Source organism: Lampris incognitus, chromosome 21, assembly GCF_029633865.1.
Source record: "Lampris incognitus isolate fLamInc1 chromosome 21, fLamInc1.hap2, whole genome shotgun sequence".
Classification (NCBI taxonomy): Eukaryota; Metazoa; Chordata; class Actinopteri; order Lampriformes; family Lampridae; genus Lampris; species Lampris incognitus.
The window spans coordinates 24,621,714-24,633,745 of NC_079231.1; the positions used below are offsets into that span (position 1 = coordinate 24,621,714).

A 12,032-nucleotide genomic window follows, 5' to 3' on the forward strand; every position below is an offset into this window, starting at 1 on the left:
TTTAACAGTGTGATACTGTGTGATACAGTGTTTAACAGTTTGATACAGTGTGATACAGTGTGATACATTGTGATACAGTGTTTAACAGTGTGATACAGTGTTTAACAGTGTGATACAGTGTGATACAGTGTGATGCATTGTGATACAGTGTTTTTAATAGTGTGATACAGTGTGATACAGTGTGATACAGTGTGATACAGTGTTCAACAGTGTGATACAGTGTGATGCATTGTGATACAGTGTTTAACAGTGTGATACAGTGTGATACAGTGTTTAACAGTGTGATACAGTGTGATACAGTGTTCAACAGTGTGATACAGTGTTTAACAGTGTGATACTGTGTGATACAGTGTTTAACAGTTTGATACAGTGTGATACAGTGTGATACATTGTGATACAGTGTTTAACAGTGTGATACAGTGTTTAACAGTGTGATACAGTGTGATGCATTGTGATACAGTGTTTTTAATAGTGTGATACAGTGTGATACAGTGTTTAACAGTGTGATACAGTGTTTAACAGTGTGATACAGTGTGATACAGTGTGATGCATTGTGATACAGTGTTTAACAGTGTGATACAGTGTGATACAGTGTTTAACAGTGTGATACAGTGTTTAACAGTGTGATACAGTGTGATACAGTGTGATACAATGTTTAACAGTGTGATACAGTGTTTAACAGTGCGATACAGTGTGATACAGTGTTTAACAGTGTGATACATTGTTTAAGAGTGCGATACAGTGTGATAAAGTGTTTAACAGTGTGATACAGTGTTTAACAGTGTGATACAGTGCTTTCTGTGTGTGGCTGTTGTAGACGTTGGGCGAGAGGGAAAAGGGAGGATTATCCGAAGGAGAAAGGCAGGATTCCTAAAAAGACTGATTTTTGTGTAAACAAGCTGTTTTCTGTCCACTGTCTACAGGATGCGGAAGTTTGTGCTGCTGTGTCTGGCACTGTCAGGTACGACTCGCCCTTGTCCACAGCTGTTCACTCAACATGCCAAGTGCGGTATCCGTAATTCATGAGAGCTGGCTGAAAGCTGGTTTATACCGTACATTTTCCTTTTAAGATCGAAATGTTTACCCAAATTAAACGGAGGAACCGTCTTGCCAAACAAACATTCTTCCTAACCACGTCATTCCAAATCAATGAAATGAATTCTGTCCCTTCATGAAACGTGTCCTGTAAGGCTGATGCCTCGTGGGGGGCCGCCTCATTCCTAAAGCCGCCCTGTAATTCTGCCCCAGTTCTCTTGTACAGCCTTACAGTGACTTACGCAACAGCTTATCAGTAATTCTTTGTTCAAAAAACTTGTTGCGACATGATTTTGCTGACACTAACCAGATCGCAGTTATTGAATTGGTGTCAAGAAATTACACTTTGACCCCTGTTAATTTATTAAGCCGCCAGCCAATAGCTGTACATGTTTTATAATGGCACGACGGTTAATGATTAAACAGATATGTCCCATAATTCACCTCTCTGCTATCATAATGACAATAGGCAAGGTTCATTGCTTGTGACCCAGTGAAGTGCCACTGTGCTTACTGTTCCACTTATCGTGGTTATTAACGCTTCTTCCGTCACCACATGAGCACCAGGGGCCATTCCTGCTGCAGGAACCAGCATCCGCTTCTCACCAAACACAATGTTCACATGGGCTTGGTGCGGGAATTCAGTGTCACGTAGTGCAGATATTTTCAGAGGCATCAAACGAGTCTTGGAGTAGCAGCATGTACTTCGCCACTGCTTTATCGTCCCTTTCTCATGTCACCTTAAAACCTGTTCTGACTCAAGAATCTACACCTTGCAGGGCTTCAGGCCGCTCCCCTAATGGCCCCCAAAGGTTTGCACAAGGCTGGAAGTGTCCCTACTGGATTCGGACAGGGCACCGAACCCTCAACCTCCAGGCTCCCCAACGGCTTCCAGCAGGGCACCGAACCTTTGGCCATACAAAGACCCATGGTTGTTGGCTTTCAGCAAGGCACCGAACCTTTGGCCATACAAAGACCCATGGTTGTTGGCTTTCAGCAAGGCACCGAACCCTCCCGGCCATCTGATGTCAACCGAACAACTGTTCTGCTGAAGAAACACATCCGTGATATGGGCGAACCAGCACCTGGTGGGTCCAGATGCAGTCCAAACTATAGGATGTCAACGTAATGTGATTTTATATTCACTTTTTGTTGTTGTTGTTGAGCAAGTCCACCGGCTATCAGAGAGAAAGGACCTTTCTTTTTCAGTTTCTACCAAACAGTGACCTCATCCATAACTCATCACCCCCCCCCCTTTGTCTTTTTCTTCTAGTCTCCATCCGTCTTCACCCGGGGCAGGGATCTGGAGAGCTGGATAGAGACCACCGGCTGGCAGAGGAGGGTGAGGGAGAGGAGGAGTTGAATTGCTGGAACTTGCTGAAATAAGAGGAGGCTGTTTTTCCTAATTAATCAGTAATATTCCCCTTTCCCGTTTTCCCCTTACATTCTAACCTTCACGTTTTCTGGCTCGTTTCTCGTTTTCTGTGCTCTGTTCTTGATCAATACAACTGGATAAGAGGAAATAAACAGAAATTATTTTACAGACACAGGCCAAGATATTCCACAACGAAGATATAAGTTTAGCATTTTAGTGGACTAAGCTTAATCGATGTTTGACAAACTGGGCTTTAATATGCATAATAACAACAACAACAACAACAACAACAATACTAATAATAATCAAAACTAACTTAATCACTATCTGTCGTCCAGCCTCCATTGAGGTTCCAGCCCAGAAGAATGGTGGCAGTTGGGTCAGAATGGAGGAAATCTCAGCTGCCGATGTCCCTGGTGGATTTAGACAGGGAACCGAACCAATGATGGCCATCCCAGACAGTTTTAGACAGGGAACAGAACCAGTTCATGGTATTCCAGATGGGTTTAGGCAAGAAACAGAACCCATTCACATCATTCCAGATGGAATTAGACATGGATCAGAATCCATTATCTCCATCCCAGAGGGTTTCAGACAGGGTACAGAACCCGCTATCTCCATCCTAGAAGGTTTTAGGCAGGGAACGGAACCCATTATCTCCATCCCAACGGGTTTCAGACAGGGAACTGAGCCATCCACCCACCGACTCCCAGATGGATTCAAGCAGGGCACAGAACCCTCAACTTTTCATCTACCTGAGGGTTTCAGACAGGGAACAGAACCCGCTATCTCCATCCCAAAGGGCTTCAGACAGGGAACTGAGCCATCCACCCACCGACTCCCAGATGGATTCAAGCAGGGCACAGAACCCTCAACTTTTCATCTACCTAAGGGTTTCAGACAGGGAACAGAACCCATTATCTCCATCCCAGAGGGTTTCAGACAGGGAACTGAGCCATCCACCCACCGACTCCCAGATGGATTCAAGCAGGGCACAGAACCCTCAACTTTTCATCTACCTAAAGGTTTCAGACAGGGAACAGAACCCATTATCTCCATCCCAGAGGGTTTCAGACAGGGAACTGAGCCATCCACCCACCGACTCCCAGATGGATTCAAGCAGGGCACAGAACCCTCAACTTTTCATCTACCTAAGGGTTTCAGACAGGGAACAGAACCCATTATCTCCATCCCAACGGGTTTCAGACAGGGAACTGAGCCATCCACCCACCGACTCCCAGATGGATTCAAGCAGGGCACAGAACCCTCAACCTTTCATCTACCTGAGGGTTTCAGACAGGGAACAGAACCCGCTATCTCCATCCCAGAGGGTTTCAGACAGGGAACTGAGCCATCCACCCACCGACTCCCAGATGGATTCAAGCAGGGCACAGAACCCTCAACTTTTCATCTACCTAAGGGTTTCAGACAGGGAACAGAACCCATTATCTCCATCCCAGAGGGTTTCAGACAGGGAACTGAGCCATCCACCCACCGACTCCCAGATGGATTCAAGCAGGGCACAGAACCCTCAACTTTTCATCTACCTAAAGGTTTCAGACAGGGAACAGAACCCATTATCTCCATCCCAGAGGGTTTCAGACAGGGAACTGAGCCATCCACCCACCGACTCCCAGATGGATTCAAGCAGGGCACAGAACCCTCAACTTTTCATCTACCTAAAGGTTTCAGACAGGGAACAGAACCCATTATCTCCATCTCAGAGGGTTTCAGACAGGGAACTGAGCCATCCACCCACCGACTCCCAGATGGATTCAAGCAGGGCACAGAACCCTCAACCTTTCATCTACCTGAGGGTTTCAGACAGGGTACTGAACCTTCGACCAGTAGGCTGAGAATAGAGATAACAGAATGTGAAGGACAGATTATCAGTGGACGCTGCTATTGGTTCAATCCAACTCCATTGGTCTTCAGAGATGCACAGGTAAGACAAGTACAAATTCCTCTCCCACTTAAATAGGGAGTGTGATACTGCTTAGAAAACCCTCTACACTGCCGGCAAGCTCTCTGTTAATATCCATTTCTATAGTCTTGTCCTAGTCCAGGTGCTTCTCTGTGAGGATTTTAATCAGAGTTTTAAGCTTACCTTCGTGTCTGTGTATGTGTATGTCCCCAGTCTTCCTGCAGAGCCCTTGCACCAAATGCTGACCTTGCATCTGTAACAAATGTTGATTTACATTCCCGTCTGGTTTCCATGGTGACCAAGGATGGCGAGACGAGCCCAGTGCTGACCTGGCTGGGTGCTGTAATCAAGGCAAGTTCTTAGTCCTGCCCCCCCCCCCATTCATGTTTTGCAAGAAATGAGTGATCAGCTTGCTTATAGTCAGACTTCTCTGACATTTGACCTCCACCATCAACATTTAGCAGAGCTACTTAAGAAACATGGAGAAAGTTTTCACCCTGGAATGAGGTACGATGTGAAAATAAAATAACCATTCCTGCCATGAAAGCAGTAATAATGGAGCAAGTGATCTGTTGAGGTCCGGGTTATATTTAACCCTCTGCTAGCAAGACTGCGCTGTTGTAAACCATTTAACTGTCTACCACTAAATCATTACTGCACTGGATTTGTTTCGAATCAGAAAGATTTGTAACATTATTGCGGTCACACGTGGGTTTTGTTGCATTTTACATTCCGAGCAAACCAGAATTCTAAAACGAAGGTGTAGTTTACACCAGCAAACTGCAGGAATTTGACTGCCTTGCGGGATAAACACAAGCGGCCTGTTAGAATTCAACAGACCGACGGCGGAAACGCTCTAATAACCGACCATCACTGCTGTGAGTCACTGCTTTAAGCACCGGGGTACTTAAACTAGTGTAGCGGTCCCAGGTAGCAGAACTGCTGTGGCCCGGACCCGTCCCACACCCGACACGTTCATCCGGCCCACATACCGCGTGGAATGATGGCACTTGGGCGGTCCCCTCCTGTTTGCCAGATCTGGGCCAGAACCAAGCCATAGCAATGCCGCAAGTGCCACATATTTGCCAGAGGTGGCCATATTTGTTTTGTGATATTTGGGCCATATTCACCATTTACCACACGGGCCACTTCAGGGTCACATGCAGACCACATGTTGCCCAGAGCACCGCAGCTTTGCCAGAAAAGGCCCACATGTGATTTGGCATATTTGGGCCATATTTGCTGTTAGTACATGTGGGCCACTTCAGGCTCACATCCATTTGGTCAGGGCCAGAAGAAGACCACCAGAGCCGCATCATTGCCTGGAGTGGCCCACATCCGCATGCTGTCTGGGGTCTGTTTCGTTGCCTCCGGCTTGGTCGGGCGTCCCTACAGACACAATCGGCCGTGTCTGCGGGTGGGAAGCCAGATGTGAGTATGTGGTCACTGCACTAGCGCCTCCTCTGGTCGGTTGGGATGCCTGTTCAGGTGGGAGGGGGGGCTGGGGGGAATAGCGTGATCCTCCCACGCACTATGTCCCCCTGGTGAAACTCCTCACTGTCAGGTGAAAAGAAGCGGCTGGTGACTCCACATGTATGGGAGGAGGCATGTGGTAGACTGCAGCCCTCCCCGGATCGGCAGAGGGGGTGGAGCAGAGACCGGGACGGCTCGGGAGGGTGGGGTAATATGCCAAGTACAATTAGAGGAGAGAGAAAAAAGGGGGGGGGAGTACCGCAATGTGCACATTCTATTGAACACCTACAGAAACAGTATAAACTACTGAAAAGACTGACTGGCCAGTCGCCAGGGGGCGCCCCCTTTAGTCGAGCGGTTAGCGATGTCGCCTCGTGGTGCAGTACAACCCGGATCGAACCCCGCAGCGCGCGGAAATGTGCTCCGCTATACTGGTGGCAGCGGTGGGATCCGGAAGTGCCCGGAAGCGTGCAGATCCTCATAAGTCTGTCCGGAGCGCGGGAATAAAGACGCACGAGGGCGCGCTGCTGGGAGCGGGTGACTACCGTCACGTACTAAAAAGACCCACTGGCCGTCGAGCGGTTAGCGAGGTCGCCTCGTGGTGCAGTACAACCCGGATCGAACCCCGCAGCGCGCGGAAGTTTGCTCGGTTACAGTAACCGCGTCACAGTGGGTTGCTGCCATGACGCAAAGCCATGTCATGCATCAGCTCAGTGCGTGTTGTGCTTGGGACGCGACTGCTGCAGGGCGGAAACGGAAGTGGTCCTGGTCTCATAGTTCTGGTCCACACGCAAGTTGGATTGTTGGGTTCCCTCCCACACACTTAAAACACAAAGCCAGCTGAGGGGAATACTCCGAGTGTGAAACAGATTCTCCAGATCAACTAAAAGCGGAAACGCCCCGAGAGCCACGTGCCTCGCCTTACACCGTACTTTAGGATTCCGCTGATCTAACGACGTCACGCCTTCCGGCCACGCTGCAAACTCACGCCTGGGATCTCTCACGCGGGAATATTGTGAGTCGGTGCTTTTGGCTTTCAGGAAAACACCCAAGCATAGGAATGAACATTGTGCCACCAACACCAGCCTGACACCACGTTACAGCGCCACCTGTCAGTCAGGTTTGAACAGGACGATAAAGAGCACGTTTTCTGTAAGCATTATTAATAATTATTAATAATCATTAATAATTGTTGCTTGTTGTCCCCCCCAGAAGCAGCAGGCTGAGTGGACCGACGGCTCGGAATGGGGTTACAGCGACTGGATGCCGGGTCACCCCAACATTAACACTGACAAACCCGCCTGCCTGGAGATGTTCCACATAGGTAAGACCTGGACCCCCCCCCCCCCCGAAACACACTCGCAACAAGTCTTGGATTTATACCATGTCCTTTACAAGACGCTTTTGTGCAGACCACTACACTGAGACAGGTGGGCCAAAAGTTAGAGGCGTGGACTCAAGTCACATGACTTGGACCCAAGCCAGAGTCAAGTTACTAAGAGTACGAGTTATATAATAAATATGTTTTGGAGAGACAAGTGTTGTGAAATGACGTCTTTGGCTCCTATTGCATGATAAGGTCGAAGGCCTGTGAAGGCCTGGCGGCGTTATACAGTCCAGCAAGCTGCTGGGGGCCTTGGAGGCCCGGCCTCGGCGAGGGCCTTGGAGGCCCGGCCTCGGCGAGGGCCTTGTGCGTGAAAGACGGATGGCGCCCGCCTGGATCTCACGCAGTGGTCTTGAAATGATCACCAGCTGCAGATCCTGTCAGCTGACACGCTGCAGCTGTCGGCCCAGAAAGACGCAGTACGGCGCTCCAAGGAAGTGGACAGCAGAGCAGTAAACAGCCACTTCCTGTGTTAGTAGCCTCACACGCTGTGTATGTCACACCTGTATGTCACACTACACATGCTAGGTATGTCACACCTGTATGTCATACTACATACGCTGTGTATGTCATACTACATACGCTGTGTATGTCACACCTGTATGTCATACTACATACGCTGTGTATGTCACACGTGTATGTCATACTACATATGCTGTGTATGTCACACCTGTATGTCATACTACACATGCTAGGTATGTCACACCTGTATGTCATACTACATATGCTGTGTATGTCACACCTGTATGTCATACTACATACGCTGTGTATGTCACACCTGTATGTCATACTACATACGCTGTGTATGTCACACCTGTATGTCATACTACATACGCTGTGTATGTCATACTACATACGCTGTGTATGTCACACCTGTATGTCATACTACATACGCTGTGTATGTCACACCTGTATGTCATACTACATACGCTGTGTATGTCACACGTGTATGTCATACTACATACGCTGTGTATGTCACACCTGTATGTCATACTACATACGCTGTGTATGTCACACCTGTATGTCATACTACATACGCTGTGTATGTCACACGTGTATGTCATACTACATACGCTATGTATGTCACACCTGTATGTCATACTACATACGCTGTGTATGTCACACCTGTATGTCATACTACATATGCTGTGTATGTCACACCTGTATGTCATACTACATACGCTGTGTATGTTGCATGATCATGCAATAGGGTCGAAGGCCTGTGAAGGCCTGGCGGCCTGTCCAGGGTGTCTCCCCGCCTGCCGCCCAATGACTGCTGGGATATCGAAGGCCCAGACAGCACGAGACAAACCCACTGGCAGTCAGCGCTGTTTGGTGTATCATCTTAATGCCCCTGCATGTGGCTTATGGGTATTACCACATTCATGTTAGACTTCTTTTTTTCAACCCTTTTCCCCCCAATTTGTACTTAGCCAATCACCCCGCTCCTCCGAGCCGTCCCGGTCTCTGCTCCACCCCCTCTGCTGATCCGGGGAGGGCTGCAGACTACCACATGCCTCCTCCCATACATGTGGAGTCACCAGCCGCTTCTTTTCACCTGACAGTGAGGAGTTTCACCAGGGGGACGTAGCGCGTGGGAGGATCACGCCATCCCCCCCCCCCCAACAGGCACCCCGACCGACCAGAGGAGGCACTAGTGCAGCGACTAGGACACATACCCACATCCGGCTTCTCGCAGACACGGCCAATTGTGTCTGTAGGGACGCCCGACCAAGCCGGAGGTAACGCGGGGATTCGAACCGGCGATCCCCGTGTTGGTAGGCAACGGCATAGATCGCTACGCCACCCGGACGCCCCCGCTAGACTGCTTTTAAAGTAAACCCTCCGCGAGTAAACCAGGCAACTCACACGTTGTGTCTCGCTGTGTAGTCTGGGAAGAGCACAACTCCAGAGCCTATGACGTCGACACTGTGTCGCGTGCTTCTCATGGCAGTCACAACTCTCAGCTAAACCACATTCCTTTCTTTTTGCGTGTCTGGGCGTCTCTGCCCCACCCCCCACTACCCCCACCCCACCACAGATCAGCGCTGGTGGACGGCGGTGGACTGTGAGCTGAAAAGAGCGTCCGTCTGCTCCTACCCAACCACGGCATGAGGACCAGCCAGGAAAACGAGAGTGAAGCACGTGACCCCCCCCCTTATCCATGATCGCCTCAGTCAAGTCAAAAGAAAAGCGGTATTCCTGGTTCAGGGACGCGTCCACGAGCCCTACCGTGTCCATCCACATCCGACACCATCAGCGCGCAGCAGGACGTTCAGTGTGAACCTGGCAGAGTAAGTCCAGTGCCAGTGGCTGGACGAGCAGCAGCGTGACGGGGGGCAACAACAGACGGGCAGTGTGACGGTGGACAGGTGTGTCCCCTGACTCCCCCAGAGTTCTGCTGCGGTTCAGCAACCACAATCCCGCTCCATGACTGAGCAGCTTCTACTCTGACTTTTCCTCTTCATGCCAGCTACACAACTACATGCTCTTCATGTACAGCTACACAACTACATTCTCTTCATGTACAGCTACACAACTACATTCTCTTCATGTACAGCTACACAACTAGATGCTCTTCATGTACAACTACACAACTAGATACTCTTCATGTATAACTACACAACTAGATGCTCTTCGTGTACAGCTACACAACTAGATGTTTTTCATGTACAGCTACACAACTAGATGTTTTTCATGTACAACTACACTAGATGCTCTTCATGTACAACTACATGCTCTTCATGTACAGCTACACAACTAGATGTTCTTCATGTACAGCTACACAACTAGATGTTCTTCATGTACAGCTACACTAGATGTTCTTCATGTACAACTACACAACTAGATGTTCTTCATGTACAACTACACAACTAGATGTTCTTCATGTACAACTACACAACTAGATGTTCTTCATGTACGACTACACAACTAGATGTTCATGTACAACTATACAACTAGATGTTCTTCATGTACAACTACACTAGATGTTCTTCATGTACGACTAGATGATCATGTACAGCTACACAACTAGATGTTCTTCATGTACAGCCACACAACTAGATACTCTTCATGTACGACTACACAACTAGATGTTCTTCATGTACGACTACACAACTAGATGTTGTTCATGCACCCACCAGCGTTGCAGAATAAGACCGCGAGTGTTTTCATCCTCTAACAGAAACCTTCAGCTATACATCTGGTGTCTCTTGTGTCTGTGGCCTAACAGGATGTCAAACATGCAAAACGTCTGAAGGAGCAAAACCCGTTGAAATCTTGATAAGACTTTTATTGATCATGTCCACGTGTGTATCCAAAGCCGCTGTCTGTACAGGTCAGGGGCACGAGTTAAAACAATCTTTCACGATTTAGTACCTGGAAAGTGCAAAAGTACATTTCAAATACACTGAAATAAAAATCATGCTGTACATTATAAACCGTATTCATAAATAATCACAGATATATACACACACCATCTATTTAGTCACACTCGCAGAATAAACCCAAAACAAAACGAACAAATCGTAATTTTCAGTTAATTTCGGCGTCTACTCGTCACGTGGTCGTCGTTCTCGTCGGTAGTGTTGCTTCTCCTCTGGAATGTTGCGGTCAGGTGACTTCCGGATGCCACGGAGCTTCCGGCGGGAGAACATCCGGTCTCTGCTAACGCCGTGTTGAGATAAAGGCACTCCATTTGTGTTGCAGTCATGACAGTGGGTTTGAAAATGCTTCAAGTGAGAATGCACTTGTAGAGAATGATGAAAAGACACACACACGACGCCAACAAGCGGACAACAACCTCCTAACACGTTACAGCTTGGAGCGATGTAGTACATTTGTGATTCTTAAATAAAGACCAAATCGACAGTCAAGTATAAAAAAAAAAACCCCAAAAAAACAAAACACACACACGCACACACAAAGAAAAAACTATTTGAGTGACACTGTCCAGTCCCAGACCCACAACCCGGAGCCACAACAACAAGTTTACGTTGAGCTGGAACACCTTCTCTCGTGACATCAGACATCTGTGATGAGAAAGGATTTGGCACGAGGAACACAAACATACACATGTCGACATACACAAACACCCGCATGCCCCCCCCCCACACACACACACAGGAAAAATGGTGCAAAAATACAGTATGACGCAAACAACAACAAACTGTCTTTGACGCTAGAGACTAAACCCGAGGTCATGCAAACATCAGCTCACACGAGGTATAGCTGCAGGGGCAACAGCTGCGGGGGCAACAGCTGCAGGGGCAACAGCTGCAGGGGGAACAGCTGCAGGGGCAACAGCTGCAGGGGGAACAGCTGCAGGGGCAACAGCTGCAGGAGGAACAGCTGCAGGGGGAACAGCTGCAGGGGGAACAGCTGGCTGGAGGTCAGTCCCTCCAAAACGAGCGGCAAGAGGACGCGGAGGGGAGCGGAACAAAAGTGCAAACGGTTTGGTGGCGGTGGTGAGAGCGGTAGGCCGCTTGGTGAGGCGCTCCCTCGTCCAGAACAACAGCGGAGCTGGAGACACGGGACCGGCAAACCATTACCAATACCACGGGGGGGCGCTGTATCGCTGCTTAGCTTAGTGTTATTTTAGCTAACGTTAAGATCTTAGCTTAGTGTTATTTTAGCTAACGCCAAGATCTTAGCTTAGTGTTATTTTAGCTAACGTTAAGATCTTAGCTTAGTGTTATTTTAGCTAACACCAAGATCTTTTTCTTCTTCAATTTTCTCCCCAATTGTATCTGGCCAATTACCCCGCTCTTTGTAAGCCATCCCGGTTGCTGCACCACCCCTCCTCTGCCGATCCGGGGGGAACCCCGACCGGCCAGAGGCAC

General features: G+C 48.6%; 1 protein-coding gene across 1 annotated transcript in view; it reads left to right on the forward strand.

The window, feature by feature from the left end:
- The window catches only part of LOC130131311 (uncharacterized), a 12,024-nt gene extending 1,634 nt beyond the window's left edge, over nt 1-10,390 (forward strand). Inside the window, exons 2-8 of the mRNA XM_056300959.1 lie at nt 924-961; nt 1,815-2,123; nt 2,309-2,377; nt 2,749-4,355; nt 4,548-4,685; nt 7,020-7,131; nt 9,233-10,390. Of these exons, the coding sequence (XP_056156934.1) occupies nt 925-961; nt 1,815-2,123; nt 2,309-2,377; nt 2,749-4,355; nt 4,548-4,685; nt 7,020-7,131; nt 9,233-9,306 (2,346 nt within the window). The 5' untranslated portion in view covers nt 924 and the 3' untranslated portion in view covers nt 9,307-10,390. The remainder of the gene's footprint in view (nt 1-923; nt 962-1,814; nt 2,124-2,308; nt 2,378-2,748; nt 4,356-4,547; nt 4,686-7,019; nt 7,132-9,232) is intronic.
- The last annotated feature ends 1,642 nt before the right edge of the window (nt 10,391-12,032 follow it).